The sequence below is a fragment of the Rhinolophus sinicus genome, linkage group LG09, assembly GCF_036562045.2.
Source record: "Rhinolophus sinicus isolate RSC01 linkage group LG09, ASM3656204v1, whole genome shotgun sequence".
NCBI classification, from domain to species: domain Eukaryota; kingdom Metazoa; phylum Chordata; class Mammalia; order Chiroptera; family Rhinolophidae; genus Rhinolophus; species Rhinolophus sinicus.
In genome coordinates, this window is record NC_133758.1 from 42,029,314 (window position 1) to 42,047,579 (window position 18,266).

The 18,266-nt window shown below is 34.3% G+C and overlaps 1 protein-coding gene and 1 pseudogene across 4 annotated transcripts in view; one reads left to right on the forward strand and one right to left on the reverse strand.

Annotated features, from left to right (window-relative positions):
* Positions 1 to 18,266, forward strand: part of ESCO1 (establishment of sister chromatid cohesion N-acetyltransferase 1) — a 54,909-nt gene that overhangs the window by 34,169 nt on the left and 2,474 nt on the right. For 3 of the 4 annotated variants that reach the window (XM_019741208.2, XM_019741209.2, XM_074340254.1), the window contains exons 9-11: positions 8,547 to 8,636; positions 11,716 to 11,859; positions 15,502 to 15,689. In XM_019741208.2, the coding sequence (XP_019596767.2) occupies positions 8,547 to 8,636; positions 11,716 to 11,859; positions 15,502 to 15,689 (422 nt within the window). Of the gene's footprint in view, positions 1 to 7,889; positions 8,014 to 8,546; positions 8,637 to 11,715; positions 11,860 to 15,501; positions 15,690 to 18,266 lie in introns of those variants that run through there. The other variant, XR_002138128.2, reaches the window with a different exon arrangement.
* LOC141573160 (heterogeneous nuclear ribonucleoprotein A1-like) lies at positions 14,006 to 14,991 on the reverse strand (annotated as a pseudogene).

The following is an 18,266-nucleotide window of genomic DNA, read 5'->3' on the forward strand; positions in this document are numbered from 1 at the left end:
TATAGTAAGTCTTGATGTCAGGTAGTGTCAGACCTGTGATTTTGTTCTCCTTCAATATTGTGTTGGCCTGTTCTGTCTCTTTTGCTTCTCCATATAAACTTTAGAATCGGTCTGTTGATATCCACAAAATAATTTGCTGGGAATTTGATTGGGATTGCATTGAATCTACAGATCAAGTTGGGAAGAACTGACCTGTTGATAATATTGAGTCTTCCTACTATGTTTCCCTGAAAATAAGACCTAGCCAGACAATCAGCTCTAATACTCCTTTTGGAGCAAAAATTAATATAAGACCCGGTCGTATATAAGACCCGGTTTTATATTCTAGTAAAATAAGATTGGGTCTTATGTTAATTTTTGCTCCAAGAGACGCATTACAGCTGATTGTCTGGCTAGGTCTTATTTTCGGGGAAACACGGTATCTGTTCTGATAAGTTTTTATTGGAGGTTGGATGTTATTTATAAAAGAACAGTAAAGATTGAAGTAGATAATCTGCCTCCCCCCGCCCCCAACCAAAAAAGCTTTCCCTTCTCTCAGGCCGCTGGTAAGGGGCTGATGTCTTAGATGTAATGAGGAATTGAGATGGGTTGAAATTTCATTCATTTTGGTTTTTAGTATCTAGAGTTTGGGATCAGATACCTCTCTCCAGCAGAAATTAAGGATCTAAACTCTATAGGACACAAATCTCTCTATACTTTTCAGCCCAGCTTGGCAGATGTCCCACGGGAGAGAATTGATGGAGGATTATCTCTGTGTTTAGAGCTTCTCTAGATTTCAGACTACCATGCCCACCTTACTTATGACCATTAAATATTTGATTGTCTCAGCACAGGAGACTCTTCTCTACATCCTCTATCTATGGTCTTAAATTGTGAAGAGGCACTGAAAAATTTTTATTATTTATTATCATTGTATTACCTGCAAGAAAGAACATTTAAATACTTTGCGTTTAACGTTTTCTTTAAAGGGCATTGGATTCTTCAGACTCTGTGGAGGAAATTTTCACATTCTTTTCCTTAAAACTTTTTTAGGTGAATTAAAGGATAACATTCAAGGTTTTTTTTTCAAACTTGTATTTTTTTTTTTAAATGTATAAAAGCAGTGTATGTACCTGGGAATGACAATTTAATCAGTATTGATTATAAGGTATAAAATGAAAAGGAAAAGCCTCCTCTTCCCCTACCCTATTTCTAGTCCCATTCTCTGATGATTAAGCACTTTTGTCTGTTTCAGTGTTTCTAACGTAACTAAATATATCAAGCTATGCATGTATTGCTTATATATACCTCAACCTATACATAAATGTGTTTGTGTGAAATTTTTCTTTTTCCTCCCAGTTTTTATTAGTCATATTTTTATGTTTAGTTCTGTTTGTTGCCTTTAATTTTAATATTTATAAATGACATTTGACTCCTTGATGCTTGCATTTTTCCCATCTCTATCTTCCAATTTCTTGGTAGTAACTAAGTATTGTGTTTTATAAGTACTAACTTATTTAATTCACTATAATCCAGTGAAGTAGTTTTCATTCCTCTTTATGGGTTGCAAAACTAAGGCACAGACAGGTTAAGTTCTTGGTTTCATAAATAGAAGCTTTAGTCCTTCTAGCATGCTCTAGCTTTTCAAAAATAATATTTATTGGATACTTAATTTACTATGCTATGAGTGTGTCAGAGTCTTGGTGCTTTTGGAGCTAATGTTCTGTGTAGTATGTCTCATTTTAGACCTTGTGGTCTAGTCATCCTAAATCCCAGATGCTTGTAGTTTCATTAATCTTGAATCAAAGAGAATTCGTCCTAGGATACAGGATTTACCATACAATTTTACTAGAGGAATCAAAGTTTTAGGGGTTCTTTAAATATTGCAGAGAACCAAAGAAGTATTACTGAAAGAGATCCTGCTGTCATAGCATACCTAAAAATGAAATGTCCATAAACATTTATAGAATTGAGTCAGATTTGCCTAAAATAAAACTTAAACTCATGTATATATTCTTTGATTCCTAATTCACTTAATGAGTAAAAAAAAAAACTGCCAAGGGACTTTTGTTTTTCTGAATACCTTCTTTCAAACTATGACAAATTAAACAGGTTTGTTTGTTTGTTTGTAGTGGTTAAGTAATTCAAAATGGGAAACTGTAATCTGGAAATACTATAGTGATAATAAACATATCTAACAGATTTGAAGGTTAACTTTAGATAGCATTGTACTTAACTTAGACGGATCAGTTATATCATTTATGCCTGTTGACTGAACATGGATCAGTGTTGAAGATATTTTCATAGTTTTTTAAATTCCCAGAGAAATTTTTTGGAGTAAATAAATTGATACCAATTAACTTATTTTACATCTAGGAGAAATAACAATAATAAATGACATTAATTAAGGACTTCCTGTGAACCAGAGGCTGATCTAAGCATTTTATCTGTATTAAACTCCTCTAATTCTTTTAGCAGATCATGAAGTAGTTACAATTATTTTCTAAATGAGGAAACAGGCAGAAAGAAGGTTATGTTTTGCCTAAAGTCATATATACGCATATAGCTAGTATGTAATGGATTTGGCTCTAGAGTCCTTGAGTAATAAACTCGGTTTTTACTATTTTATTTGAATTTCAACAGAGTAATATTTTGTGTAAAATATAATTTAGCTCAGAGAAATAAGTTGACCTCAGACACTTTTAAACTTTTAAAGTCCTCTCAGATAATGTTTAGTGTGCTCTTTTGAATTTTTAACAGTACAAAGATTTTGAGTGGTACTTGACACATTTTAGAACATGATTACATTTCTAATTGGAAATTAAAACCCATGTTTGACATATTTTTGCCATTGTTCATCTGGCCTAAATACAGCTGCCAAATTCATCTTCATTAGGTTCAACTATAGTTATGAAATTTGGCTAAAACCTTCCTAATTTCTCCCGATTGCACCCAGGCATTCGTGTCCCTCTGCATTATGTTTCTTGTGTGTCCTCCTGGATGTATTTCTAATAATTGCCTTATAAATTCTCATCTCTATAAGCAGAATTGATCCATTCATTCTCATGTGCATGGCTTATAATTTTCTGCTTCTGTTTTTTTAGTTCATAGCATAAAATGACCAGGAATGCCTTTCCAATTCTCATCTGTATCCCTCAATCCCAGGGCAAATGCCATCTCTTCTGTTAAGAGTTTTTTTATTCCTCTTTAATCCCAATAAGGATTTTCTCTCTCCTTAAAATCACTGTAACACTTTGCTTATACTATTTTTGCCTTCTTTTCGAGGTCCCTGCTTCAATTTCCTAACAGCTTTTTTGAAAATTAAATACATTAAATATGTACATTGATTGTAAGACTAATTTTGGATTCAGAAACATTGAAGTATAACAAAAAACTTAACTAGAAAGATGTGTTTTTTTTCGTGAGCCACTTGCTCGTTATATGACCATAGCAAGTTATGCAACTTACCACTTCAGTTTTTAAAAAATCTTTAAAAAGTGAACAAATAATACCTTGGGGTAATTTTTTTCAAGGCTCATTTTTTTAATTCAAACATTTATGAACTATTTGCTGTATTCCAGGACTTACAGGGGTTTTAAAAAATAATAATTAAAAACATACAGTTCTTACCTTCATATGACAGGTTAGTGTGAGGAACAGGATAGGTAAACGTATTTAAATGGTATGGAAAATGCTAGAGTAATAATACATATATGATACTGTCTGAACATAGAGGAGGGATATCTGGCCAAGATTAGAAAAGTGAGGTTAATACCCGAGTACAGTCAGAAAGGACAACTAGGAGTTCCCTTGTGCCCAGACTGGTGTAGAGCAAAGGCATATTGGGCCAGCGAGATTGTACGTGCAAAGGTTGGGAAATTTTAAGTATTTCATTATGAGCCGTGACTGTATCAAACTTCAAGAGAAGAGGCTTGAAGAGGTAGGTGGAGGGCTGGATCATCAATGACCTTGTAAGACACAAAGGTATCGAGGATTAAAAGACTCAGAGGAAAATGCTTAGTAACCATAATGATGATAATAGGAGTTATTCATTGGGCATGTATTATTGTGCTAGGCACTGTGCTTAATATTTTATAGTGTTTTCTCAGCTTCTCAATAGTTCTGTGTTATAGTCATTTTTATATACATCTTGTAGGTTTAGAGAGGTTAAGTAACTGGCCCAAGGGCACACAGTTAGTACGTAGCAGAGCCTGGATTTGAATCTAGGTCTTTCTGATTTTTAAAGCATTCTTGACGTTTATGCTGCACTGCCTAGATCGGTGGTGTCACATGGTAGGTGCTCAGTCCATATTTCATGAGTTGACAGAATTTTTAAATTTAATTTCCGTCTAATTATTTAATGTTTTCAGTACTTTCAAGTTAGTAAAGTCACACTGACTAGAAACACATCTTTATTATTGTTGTTAATACAATAATTATTTTTGCAAAGAAATGTTCAAACGTGCATTTGAAAACGGCTACTTGGGATAAATATACTGATACTTTGATTTATCATTTTATTAAAGTAGAAAAATAGGAAATACAGATACTCTAAAAGGAAAAGAAATTAAATCACTCAGATAACATCTGTTTATATTTTGATGTATATCCTTGCTGACTTTTAAAATATTCTTTAATATAAATATTTACATTCAAAATCCATTTTAACAAAATACTTTGTTTTCAAGAGTCTATAGTTTCTTTTTCTTAAGTAGTTTTTCTGCATTTTTTATGCTTTCTGCCTGTTTAATGTCAAATGAGCGTGACTAAATTTTGAATGAGCTATCTTAATTTACTTTCATTTCCGAAGAGTTAAGATTTTAAAAAGAGATGGTTTTTAAAATGTATTTCAACATATAATAGCTGTTGAACTAAAATGTGTTTTTCAAATTAATAATTGTTTTTAATTAAAATTTGTATTGAAATACAGCATGAAAGGAAAATTAAACAAATAATGAGTGCACAGTTCAGTGATGTATTTTTACAAAGTGAACACCCTTGTAACAAGAAACATTACTAGCTTCTCAGAAGCTACTTTGTGTCCCCATTACAATCACTGCTTTTCTCCATCTCAGGTCTAACTGCTCTACCGACCAGATTCGTCTTGCATTTATTTTTCCCTTCTAAATAAATGGTATTTGAGCAAGCCTTGGGCCATTAGTAGTTTTGATGATGGGTGATTTGTATTTTCCAAAATAAAGAGTTTAAACACACATGCACACGTACACACACGCACACGTACACGCACAAATCCCCATTGTACTCGTCACCCAGCTTCAACAATTAACAATTCATGGACAGTCTTCTTTCGTCCATCCTTCCCAGTTATTTTGAAGTGAACCTTAGGCATCACATTATCAGTTTAGTAGATATTTAAAAATTCTAAAAGATGAAAAGATTACTCTTTTTTCATAAAAATGTTTTAAATAATATAACCACACCTTTAAAAAAATCAATTAATTCCTTAATATCAAATATTCCCCTCAGTGTTCAAAACTGCTCAAATATAATTTTCTATACTGTTTGTTCGAATTAAGGTCCATATATTACATTGGTTGGTATGTTTCTTAAATCTCTTTTAATCTAAAGGTTATTCCCTTATGTCTTTTTTTTCCTTGCAATGTTTGATAATTATTTTTAAAAGCTGGTTGTTGGTTTTATTTCTCAGGGTATTCTCGTTTAGCTTTTTATGAAAGTGATTAGTATGAACTTTTAAAATTGGGTATAATTTATGTAAAGTTAAACTTACAGGTTGATGAATTGTATACATCAATGGATCTATCCACCACCCAATGTATTTTGTTTTTAGTTACCTTTTTTAAATGGAAAAAGAGGAACAATCCCCTCCATTATTTAGATTCTAAAGTTTAGAGTAACTGCAACAGCACGAAACAAAAAAAAAATCATTGATTGCTATTAGGAATATAAAGATTTCTGCTTTTCAGCAGCCAGATGGGTGAATTAAAACTGGGGTTTGGGAGAGCATTTGAGATCTTGGTCCTTGGCATATGTGGTCAGTTTGGCTCAAATAAATGCTTATAAAAATTTTTAAAAAAAGAAAAAGAACATTGGAGTTTTGAAAATACTACTTGCTATCAGAGGGATATGTGTAACATGTTAGAAGTAAAGGTGAGAAGTGGAATCCACTGTATTAGTATTCATATCTTTGCAAAAGACCTGTGGCTTTTTCGTTATTCCTCTGAATTGAATGTACCCTTCCCTTCAACTTCCCCATCTGCTTCAATTTCAAGCAGTAGACTTCATGTCCTCTAAATTCTCTAAAGTCAGGAGGATCATGTGATTATTGATTCCAGGGAAAAGTTAACTGCATTTGCAGCATATAAATGTCATGAGTAATGTTATTTGACAGACATTAGCCAACTTGGTTCTTTCATCTTTCTTTGTACACAATTTGAATTTATTGTTGGGGACTTTATTATAAACTTGTGTTTTCTTAGAGTAGTACATTGACGTTAGTTTGATACCAATAGGAAGGCAGAATGGAAGTTACTAAGAGTTGCGACTCTGTGTTAGGAATCATCTTACTACAACCCTTTTAACTGCCCAGTGCTAGATGTGATGACCACCATTTTGTACGTAACCTAGTTCAGGAAAGAGAATGGAAGTTCCAGTGATATTTGCCCAAGGCCATATAGCTAGTGATACCAAAAACAGGAATTTAAACCCTGAATTTTTACTCCAAAACTCTTAAAAAGTTTTCACTAAAATATGCTGTCTTCATGAATATTAGAAACCTAAGAAATAGTAACTGTTCTTTGCAATTCCTACTTCTTAAATGTGTGCATGAAAAAACAGAATCATATTTAAAATGTAAAATTGTCAAACCCATTTGTGAGAAAATTTTCATCATGAACATGCAAGTCTCAAGTTTTTTTCAAGAGAAAGCTTTGTATTAAAAAATCAGTAAAGTAAAATAATTTAGCGCCTGTGGTGCAATATAATGACATTAGACCAGTATTTTTGTTTTTAAAGATAATAGGAAAATAGCTTATCGGATTATCTTTTTTTTATTTATTTATTGTCACTAATTCTTTTTTTTAAGATTATCTTTAGATATTCAGTTCAGGAAGTATTACTTTCTTATAAGTTGGTGTTACTTAAATTTCTAGTTGTTTATTGAATTTGTAGTTTAATCTTTAAAATGGAAAGTCTCCATTTTCATTTTATGGAAAATAGATTTATTTTAAAAACGTTTCCTCAAAATAATGTATTAACATAAATTTGTTTTTAAAGAGGTGATATCTTTAATGCCTTTATTCAGATTTGGATATAATTCAGATTTAGTTTCTAATTTGGAAAAAAACAATGACTTCTATGACTATTGTTTCTGCTCCTTTCCTTCCTTCTTTTCAAATCTTGAGAACAGTTTACCCGTCATAATCACCTGAATTTTGCTTTTTATCTTTGGGTGTTCTGTTTTTCAAACAAATTCTGATTTTAAATTCTTTAATCCAAATATCAAATTACTGCAAATGCTTGATATATAGTACATATATCAAGCTTGTTACTAGACTTTTTGTCCCCAGCTAAGATCCTGCCCCTTTCCCAAAACAACCATTCTGGGTTATTTAAGAAAATCAACCTCCTTTCAGACTTGCCATACTATTTTTAAAAAATGTAGTTGCCATTTTCTTGGTTTCGTTGAGCTTTTATATTCTTAAAAGAAACAAATCTCAGAAAGAAGGTGATGGTTTTCTCTATTAGAAGTACATATTGCTTCTTGAAAGACTTTTTTATATAAAGTTGGTTGGGTAAGACAAATGGAACAACCAGTTAAGCTCATTCCTTCTATGCTTATTATTGACTTCAAAGCTCCTAGTTTTAACCTTTGGTTCAGTCCCAACCTCCTAGATTTAAGTGGCTTTTGTTTTGTTTTGTTTTTCATGCAGGTTCTGCTCATTAATCACCACGAGTGTGGATCTGAAGAAGAGTTTATTACCTCTCTTTTTTTGAGTATGTTTAACTTCAGATACACACAACGTAGCCTCTCCTTCCCTATTAGATTCTTAGAAGGTAGTTATATTTTTATAGTCTCCTTTTTGTGACTTTGATAGTTGTGATCAATAAGAATAAACACTTATTCCTTACATATTGGACTACTGCATGCAAATCAGTTCATTTAAAACCTCCTGGAGGTCTTTGGCATGCCAGACATAAAACCATGAGTGTTTGTTTGTGGAGGTAACCATGTTCCAAAGAAATAAGAGTTTAATTCTTTTATCATGAAACTGGGAGAGTTATCCTTTAGGTTCTGGGAATCACTGACTTTAAGGGGTTACTTTTGGTGTGTGAATTAATTTAAAATGGGAAATGATAAATTAGAAATATTCTTGTGGTATCTCTGAGTGAGTAGTATAAAGAAATTAGCTTGCATTGTACCTATTGTATGCTTAACAAAATAGCTTATTTATCTTGTCATTAAACATTAATGAGCACATATTTTTCCATGTTTGCAATTTTTAGACACATTAATGTGTTTTTTTTGTACGTGAATATGATGAATGAAATGTACATAAAATTCATTTTTTTTTAAAAAAAATATCTAGGGCTGGAAGAAAGAAAGAATTCTGGCTGAATATCCTGATGGCAGGATAATAATGGTTCTTCCTGAAGACCCAAAGTATGCCCTGAAAAAGGTAAATTTCTACTGAAATTTCATGTAGAATAGATAAATTTGCAGCTAATTTTAAGAGAATAATGCATTGCTAGCGCAGCACATTTAAACACCAATTCTGAAAACAAGAAATAGGCGTTTAAAGAATACAACCCAACCGAAAAATTATGCTTAAACTTTGTGGTGTGTCTAGCAAATGTGAAATGAATTTTTAGTGAGTTGATCACTGTCGTGTGTGTGTATATATATATATATATATATATATATATATATATGTATTTCTTTCTTTCTTTCTTTCTTTCTTTCTTTCTTTCTTTCTTTCTTTCTTTCTTTCTTTCTTTCTTTCTAAGATTTTATTGGGGAAGGGGAACAGGACTTTATTGGGGAATAATGTGTACTTCCAGGATTTTTTCCAAGTCAAGTTGTTGTCTTTTTAGTTGTAGTTGTGGAGGGCACAGCTCAGCTCCAGGTCCAGTTGCCGTTGTTAGTTGCAGGCGGTACAACCCACCATCCCTTGTGGCAGCCTTGTGGTTGAGAGCCCTCTGGCCCATGTGGGAATCCAACTGGCGGCCTTCGGCATTAGGAGCATGGAGCTCCAGCCGCCTGAGCCACTGGGCCGGCCCTGTCCCATATTTTTATCAGTAATTTTGAGTGATGGTGTAGAAGACATGCTAGTTAATTAATAATGCCACATAAGTGATTTCAATAATTAGAATTAAAATCTGAATCATAATTTAGAAAATTAAAATTAATAAATATAAAATTTCATTCTGAGAGATTTCTAAATAAAATCTGCAGACAGGGATCCAGTAGTAGGTCACAGTAATCCTGAAATTAAACATGAGGCAGTCATATAATGTTAAGAGAAAAAAGATGTATTCTGGTTTATAAATAAAATGTGGAAAACTTAAAATCCTCATATTTAGGGTGAACCAAGTTTTAGTCCAACTTAGAATTCTATACTTTAAGGGTTCACAGAAATGAACCAGAGAGAGAATGATATCTGGAACCATTTTATTACATAGAGCGAGTATCTTAAAAGACAGGAAACCATAGGATAAATTTATTTTTAAATAATACATTAGTTACATTTCGAATAATATATTCAAAATGTTTTTCTTCAATCTCCAGATGCTTTCAGAATTGCCTCATAATGTAAAGCAGTGGGTCCGGTTGTTTATCTGAAAAACTTAATTACACTAGAGTGTGTCCAAAATGTCTAGAAATACAAGGAAAATAATTTATTGTACTTTTTTTATATTAACAGTTGGGCCTCTTTAAATTTAGGAATACTTCACCTGAAGTGGAGATTGAAGGAAAACACTTTGAACTGATTATTTGAAAATGTATCTAACGTTCTACTTAAAGTTTATCCTGTGGTTCCTGACTTTTCAGATAATACTGAATATGTGACTGGACAATCCCAGATACCCAAATAAGCCCCCATACTACCACTGCCTAACAAGTAGAGACAGTAGCAGTTAGAGTGACATGTAAACATGGCCCCCGTCTTGTACTTGAAACACTGATCCTGGCACAAAAATAAATATTTGTTGAATTAATGTTAGATTAGTGATTGACTAAATGAAAATTAAATTATGGAAGTTTTGGAATTCCAACTATGATCATTTGGAAATGCACAGTGAAAACTGCTACACTAACATATGTGACATCCAGACTTTATTATTACTAAGACTCCTCAGGAAATGCGAATTTCCTCAGTTTAGTTTCTCAGGATAAAGTCTTAGTAACCTATAATTCAGTTTGGTACTAGTTAGTAACCCATAACAGGTTAAAAAATAAAATCTAGGCAATTGTGAGTAATTTGTTTTTAGGAACCAAATCAGGAGTTGTATTGTGAAAAACTGTTCCAGGACTAGAAAGATTTGAGTTTTCATTACTGAATAAGGGATACAGTATTCTGCATGTCAGAGGTATGACTACTTAACTCTCTTAGTGGTTATTTGCATTTTCAACTTAGTGACACAAATTCATATTTATTGCGCTGAGTATTTGCAGATTATTTTTTAACTGGGGAAGGAACTAATGTTGAAGTGCCTACAAAAATCTCGACTTTGAGTGCCTATAAAAGTTTGAGTTTGGGCCGCTGAATGGCTCAGTTAAAGCACGAGCTGTTAACAACAAGGTTGCCAGTTCAATTCCCGCATGGGATGGTGGGTTGTGCCCCCTGCAACTAAATATTGAAAACAACTGGATTTGGAGCTGAGCTGCGCCCTCCACAACTAGATTGAAGGACAACTACTTGGAGCTGATGGGCTCTGGAGAAACACACTGTTCCCCAATATTCCCCAATAAAATTTTTTTAAAAAGTAGAAAAATGCCTAGTCTAGACAACATTGGAGCGCCTGAGCCCGCCTAGAGCCAGTCACTTGAAAAAAAAAAAAAAAGTTTGAGCTTATCATACTTAACTTTGACCACCACCGTTCTAGAAGGTAAACTAGAAAAAGCGGTTTGATGCCACATTAACATTAGGGGTTCAAATCCCTGCTCCTTGGCTTTCTAGATGTCCAGTATCTGACATGGGAAAGTTACTTAACTTTGAATTTTATTTCTTCCATATGTAAAGTGAGGAACCATAGACCTCCAAGAAATACTGGATTTAAGTAAGATAATATTCATGAAGTACTTTGCATAATGTCTGGCCTATAAATGGTTGATAAAGGAGTAAATACATATTTCTTTCCACTGTGCCCATTTCCATTTATTGATGAAAGTACCAGTTAAGGCTCGGGAAGAAAAGTACCTTCCTTGGCTGAGGTTCCAGTGAAGTTCTTTCCAATTCGCAAACCCATGATGCTCCTAATAGGAATCCTTAATATTCTTATTGCTTGTTCTAGGAGCTGTCACTTCTTTTGTTCCCTAGACACTGGGCTTGGTATTACTCTCTAGTTCTTCCCTCAGTTTGCAAATTGGTCCTTAGGGCTTGAAAAACAGTCATTGGTTAGCATAGTCATTCAAAAGAATTTGTTAGAGGAGGTCCTACTTGGAATGATATACTCAACTTACTTAATTGAAATAGTATATTTGTACATATATACAAATGCTTTCATTGTTAAAAAATACTGTTCTTTATTTGGCAGGTTGACGAGATTAGAGAGATGGTTGATAATGATTTAGGTTTCCAGCAGGCTCCACTAATGTGCTATTCCAGAACTAAAACACTTCTCTTTATTTCTAATGACAAAAAAGTCGTTGGCTGCCTAATTGCAGAACATATCCAATGGGTAAGTGATTTTTAAAGTGTGCATATGTATTTTGGTGTTTAAAGAGTTTACTGCGTAATCTTGAATAACATAATCCTAGTGAATTTATTAACATTTGATGTAAGGAAGAATGTGAATGCAAGAATTCCTGTGTGTAATTCTTTACTATAGTGGAGCTATATTTTCAGTGGTAATTAGTTTCTCAAGTATGTAAGATAAAAATTCTATAAATCAAAAGTACTGTTAAATTTTGTTCAAGAAGTTTCCATCTTGGATACTAAATGTAATGTCTGTCTCAGTCCCTTCAGCGCTAGAATAAATCAAGCATTGGCAAACTATAGCTCCAGGTCAAAATCCAGCCTATTTTTATAAATAAGTTTTTTTGGTAACACAGCCACGCTCATTTGCTTACGTATTATTTATGGTTTCTTTCACACTACAAAGACTGAGTTAAGTAGTTAACAGAGACCAGGTGGGCTGCAAAGTCTAAAATACTATCTGGCTCTTTATAAAAAGTTGCCCACCTCTGGAATAAATCACCACTGCTTTGGTTGAGCTCTAAATGAGGAGTTGGCTTGTGTTTAGGATCCAAATTGTACAGAAAATTTACAGTAGAATCACAATAAAAGGGATATGTTCACATTATAAGACTTAAGTAGTAACAACTTAAGAGACCAACTTAAGAGAAGAGTCTGGACTCCCTAATCATGCTCGCTTTGAGGCATACCTTTGAGTTCTGTCTTTTTTCTTTTCTTTTTTTTTTTAAGTTCCGTATTTTTTCAACTGAGTTCTTGCTGATGAATTCAATGCACATTGGATTTGACTTCTGTTCAGTTGATATCTTTTAGTATACTAACATTCGCCTGCAAATGTGCTTCATCATAAAATTTTCTAATAAAGTGAAAAGTCAAGTAAGTCAGCATGAGTTGATTTCTGAATGTTTAGCTATTTTTTAAAGAAGATTCAGCCTGAAATTGTATAGTTTTATTAATCTTGCTATTTATAACAAAATTGATTTAAATCAGTAGCTGGTAAGGTAATTTGAGGATATAAATTTGATATAAAATGACTAACTCATAAAAAAGTTTGCCATACTGAAATTGAGTTAATTTTATACAGTGCAAACCCTTATGTTTTTTTCTGTTCTACCTATTTCCAAAAATGACTTGTAGAAGTGTTTATACTAGAAGATAGTTATGTCCTGCTTGCTTTTTTGTTGTTGTTAATTCTTACTTGTGTTGTCTGATTGCTTCAAATTTTATATCATGTTCTATCAGAACACTGGCTGTGTTCTTTTTTGCATCTGGACTGGTAGAGGAGATGTATGTGTTTTAAAGCACTTTATTTTTATTTTTTTAAGAGATGGGAGTGTGGGGAAAGGACCTTTCTAAATTCTTGATTACTTTGCCATCCCTAGTCCTAGTTCCCACACAGCTGTGAACCCCACAACTATGGCAGCAAGCACAGTAACAGTTGTTAATGACTGCTGAGTTCTTAACCATGTACTTTTTTTCCCCCAAGAGGTTATTAAATCGTTTATTGATTACACATGATAATGGATGATACACAAGCTTCATTCCCAGCTATAATTTTATCTGGTACCATAATTCAATTTAGATGTATTGCATAGGATGTGCCAACAATCATTAATCACTAAATAAACTCCAGACTCTGTTTGGACGACCCTTTTAATGGTGAGCTCCAGATCACCAACACAGTAACTGTCAGTTCAACTACACCAAGGTTTCTGAAGACAGTGGCTTCTGACTGAGCCCAAGCAGGTTGTAAGTAAATTTCAAATGGAACCTGGCATCACCCTGAAGGAATTCTAACTTCATACTGTAGGGGTAATTTACCAAGATGGCTTCAGAGTAGACTAACTTTACACAGCACATTTAAAAAAAGACACATTTATTCAGCGTCCTGATCAGACCATTATATTTAGCAATCAACAACAGCATGGGTGCAAAAAAACAAAACAAAAAACAAATCTACATTAAAACCCTTTGTTAGAATGCTTTTCACTTTGCACAGAACAGAAACTAAAATAACCTGTTATACAATTAGTCACAAATACAGTCCTTGAGTTTTTTGCCCATACACATGAGTATTGTCTAAAACATGTCTTCTTTGTAGCAGCTAGGCCCTGCCACCTGTGCTTGGCTGAGTTCACAAATCTGTCATAACCTGTAGCTTCCCTGTCACTTCTCTGGCTCTCCTCTCCTGCTAAGCTTTGTTTCCTGGCAGTAATTAATACCTTCTGCCACTGCCATCGCTACTGCTGCTGCTGGAACCCCCATAGCCACCTTGGTTTTGTGGCTTGGTAAAGCATTGGCCTCCACCACCATAGGTTCCAGAGCTTCTGCCTCCAAAGTCCCTCCTTTCATGGGTCCAAAATTTGAAGCTTGATTGTTGTAATTGCCAAAATCGTTGTAGCTTCAGCCACCTCCAAAATTGCCTCCATCGTTACCAAATCCATGATAGCTGTCTCCACTGCCACCATACCCTCCACCACCACAACTGCCACCAAAGCACCTCAACCACTGAAGTTTCCTCCACGACCAAAGTTGTCATTCCCACCAAAGCCGCCACCTCGACCACCACCAAAGTTTCCAGAACCACTTCGACCTCTTTGACTGGATGAAGCACTGGCCATCTCTTGCTTAGATAGGGCTTTCCTTACTTCACAGTTGTGGCCATTCACAGTATAGTATTTCTGAATGACAATCTTGTCTACAGAGTCACAGACATCAAAGGCTACAAAACCAAAGCCTCTCTTCTTGCCACTGCCGCGGTCAGTCATGATTTCCATCACTTCAGTTTCCCCATACTGTTCAAAATCATCTCTTAGGTGATGTTCTTCAGTGTCTTCTTTAATATCACCCACAAACATCTTTTTCACAGATAAGTGGGCACCTTCTCAGTGAGAATCTTCTCCTGAGACAGCCCTCTTTGGTTCCACAACTCTTCATCCACCCTGTGTGGCCTTGCCTTCATGGCTGCACCCACCTCCACGGTGGCATAGGAGACAAACCCAAAGCCTCTGGAGCGCTTGCTGTTTGGGTCTCTCATTACTACCCAGTCTATGAGTGTTCCCCATTGCTCAGAATGGCTCCTCAGACTCTCATCGGTTGTTTCAAAGCCCAAACCTCCAATGAAGAGCTTCCACAGCTGCTCCAGCTCTTTGGGAGACTGACTTACACATGACGAGCTCAGGAGGGGAGACTTTAACGATGCTTCCTTGGCGGCGTCCACAGACAGAAAAGAGCTTACCATAATCTTTGCTGGTCCTTACAATATGGGAGGTAGAGAAAACTAACACTCAGTTCCTCTTATGGGTCAAGTATGTGACAAGGTGCTTTGTATGTATCCCCTTATTTAATTTCTCAACAATTCTTTGAAAGAAATGGATATTTCTAATTTATAGGTAAGGAACCTAAAGCTTAATTAAGTAACTTCCTTTCATGGTCATGTAACTAGTTAAGTGAATTAGAACAATGTAGATCCAGGTCTATTTCCTAAAATGAGAATGAAAGTATAAATGGTCTGCATAGTTCATTAAAAAGCCAGACAGATGTAGTGACCTCCTCGTTAAGGTTAGTACTAGACGGTTGCTAAGTAATTTTCTCACTTTAAATTTTTTTCCAATTTTGATACCTACAGGGCTACAGAGTTATAGAAGAGAAACTTCCAGTTATCAGGTCAGAAGAAGAAAAAGTCAGATTTGAAAGGCAAAAAGCCTGGTGCTGCTCAACATTGCCGGAGCCTGCAATCTGTGGGATCAGTCGAATATGGGTATTCAGCATGATGCGTAGGAAGAAAATTGCTTCTCGCATGATTGAATGCCTAAGGTAACTTGAATGTAATCCCTCAACTCCTTTTCAGTAGTTTAGGATTTAAGTAAAGTTTTAGTGTAAAGACCAGCATTTAATTAATCTTAAATGTATAACCTTTATATTAATTTAAAATTTTCATAAAATTGTCAGTGTATTGGATCTGAAAGTACTTATTTTATATGAAGCTAATCTGAGAGGGAAGAAAGCACTGTTGGTTAAATATTATTAAATCATTTACAATTACTTATTTGTAACTATGATTAGGTCAAAATAACCCACTTATTTTAAAGTGTGTTTGATATTGGAGAATTTTAAAGACAACAAAAATAAATGTGGAACTTTCTTGAGAGTTTAGCTTTTAGGACAATTTTTCTTAATTTAATAATATTATTTGTAAATTATCTAAGTCTTTTATTAGCTTTTCTTTTTGCTTTTATCACTTGATCCTTAATCAAAGATGTAGAGGAAAAGACTCAGACAAATTGCATGTTTTTATTTTTTTATTTTTTGGTTGTTGTTCTTTAAAGTACTTTTGCTTTGAAGGATTAATGGAGGAGGTTAAAATCAATTACATAAATGAGGTTTTTAGTTCAGTCTCTTGTTTTTGTTTATTCATAGTGTCTTTGTCGAATATCTGTAGGTATAGCTTTCAGAGTAATCCATCATTGTTTTAAGTGAGATCCTAAGGCTCTAGAAATCTTGAGCTTTAATGTGTTTCTGGTCTCTCGCAGTTATTTTATCACTGAGTAGTGATTGATAAGGGATCAGATCTGCCTACCCTTTCCACGATAAGTGGCAGGAAAGTCATTAAGGAAGGTCAGGAAGTTTTTAGCTCTTTCAGAACTAAACCTGGAAGGTCATTAAGTTTTTAGGTCTTTCAGAACTAAACCTGGAAAATGGAGCTGATTAAATAATATCCTAAATGAGAGTATGGCCCCTTCTTTTAAATCTTGTAAATTTAGGTTTCGTGACAAACATAAGATGGTTCTAGTTTATAAAAACATAAAACAGTATAGCCGTTGTATTTGTTCTGTGATAGTGAGATCGCCACCATAAGCTTCCTGATAAAGCACAGAGTTTTTACTTTTTTTCATTTATTGATCCTTCCTATGGACTCAGCTCACCTTGTTATAAGACTATGTTACGAAAATGCTAATAGTAGTCTATATCCTGGCTAAATTAAAAATAATTTTTTAAAATAAAAGCTGTATTGAGATATAATTACATAGCATAAAATTCATCTTTTTAAAGTGTAAAATTTAGTGAGATTTTAGTATATTCAGAAGGTTCTGAAGCCATCACCACCATTTAATTCTAGGACATTTTTGTCATTCCCCCCAAAAAACTCCATATCTATTAGCAGTCACTCCTTATTTCCCTTTCCCACAGCTTCTGACAACGGCTAATCCAGTTTTTGTCTCAATGGATTTGCCTATTCTGAACATTTCAGATAAATGGATATCTATAATATACAACTTTGTATGACTGGTTTCTTTCACCTAGCATGTTTTCAAGGCGCATCCATATTATAGAGTATATCAGTGTGTGCCCTTCCTTTTTTATTGTAAATAATATTCCACTGTGTACAGTGGTACCTCGGTTTTCTAACGTAATTCGTTCCGGAAGACCGTTCGAGTTCTGAAACGTTCGAAAACAGCCAACAGCTAGGCCTCAGGATCTTGCACTCAGCAGAAGCCTCGTGACATGTTTAACTTCCGAGGTGTGTTCGAAAAACCAAAGCATTTACTTCCGGGTTTATGGCGCTCGTAAACCGAAATGTTCGTCAACGGAGACATTCGAAAACCTAGGTACCACTGTGTCTGCACCACATGTTATTTATCCACTTACCAGTTGATGAACATTTGGCTTGTTTCCTCCTTTTGGCTATTATGAATAATAATGCTGTGAACATTCATGTATAAACATTTGTGTGTTTTTATTTCTCTTGGGAAATAGAGAAATATTTGCATGTTTTTATTTCTCTTGGTATATACTTAGGAGTAGAGAGTTTCATTGGCCCATATGGTAACTGTGTAGCATTTTGAGAAATGGCCAAACTTTTCCAGAGTCGCTGCTCTATTCTACAGTCCCACAAACAAAGCATGAGGGTTTCAATTTCTCCACATCCTCACCTTCACTTGTTACTGTCTTTTTAATTTTAGTCTTCCTAGTGGGTGTGAAGTGGCATTTCATTGGGATTTTTCTTTACATTTCCCTCATGGCTATATGTTGAGCATCTTTTCATGTGCTTATTGCCCATTTGTATATTATCTTTAGAGAAATGCTTATCCAAATCCTATGTCCATTTTTAAATTGGTTTATTTATCTTTTTCTTGTTGAGTTGTAATAGTTCTTTATATGTTCTGGAGACAAGTCCCTTGTCAGATACATGATCTGTAAATATTTTTTTACTATTTTGTGGTTTTCTGTTCATCATCTTCGTGTCTTTTGAAGCACAAAAGTTTTAATTTTGAACTCCAAGTTATAAATCTTCTGTCATTTGTGTTTTTGGTGTCATTTCTTAATCAAAGGCCACGAAGGCCTACATTTTCTTTCAAGAGCTTATAATTTTAGTCCTTATATTTAGGTCTT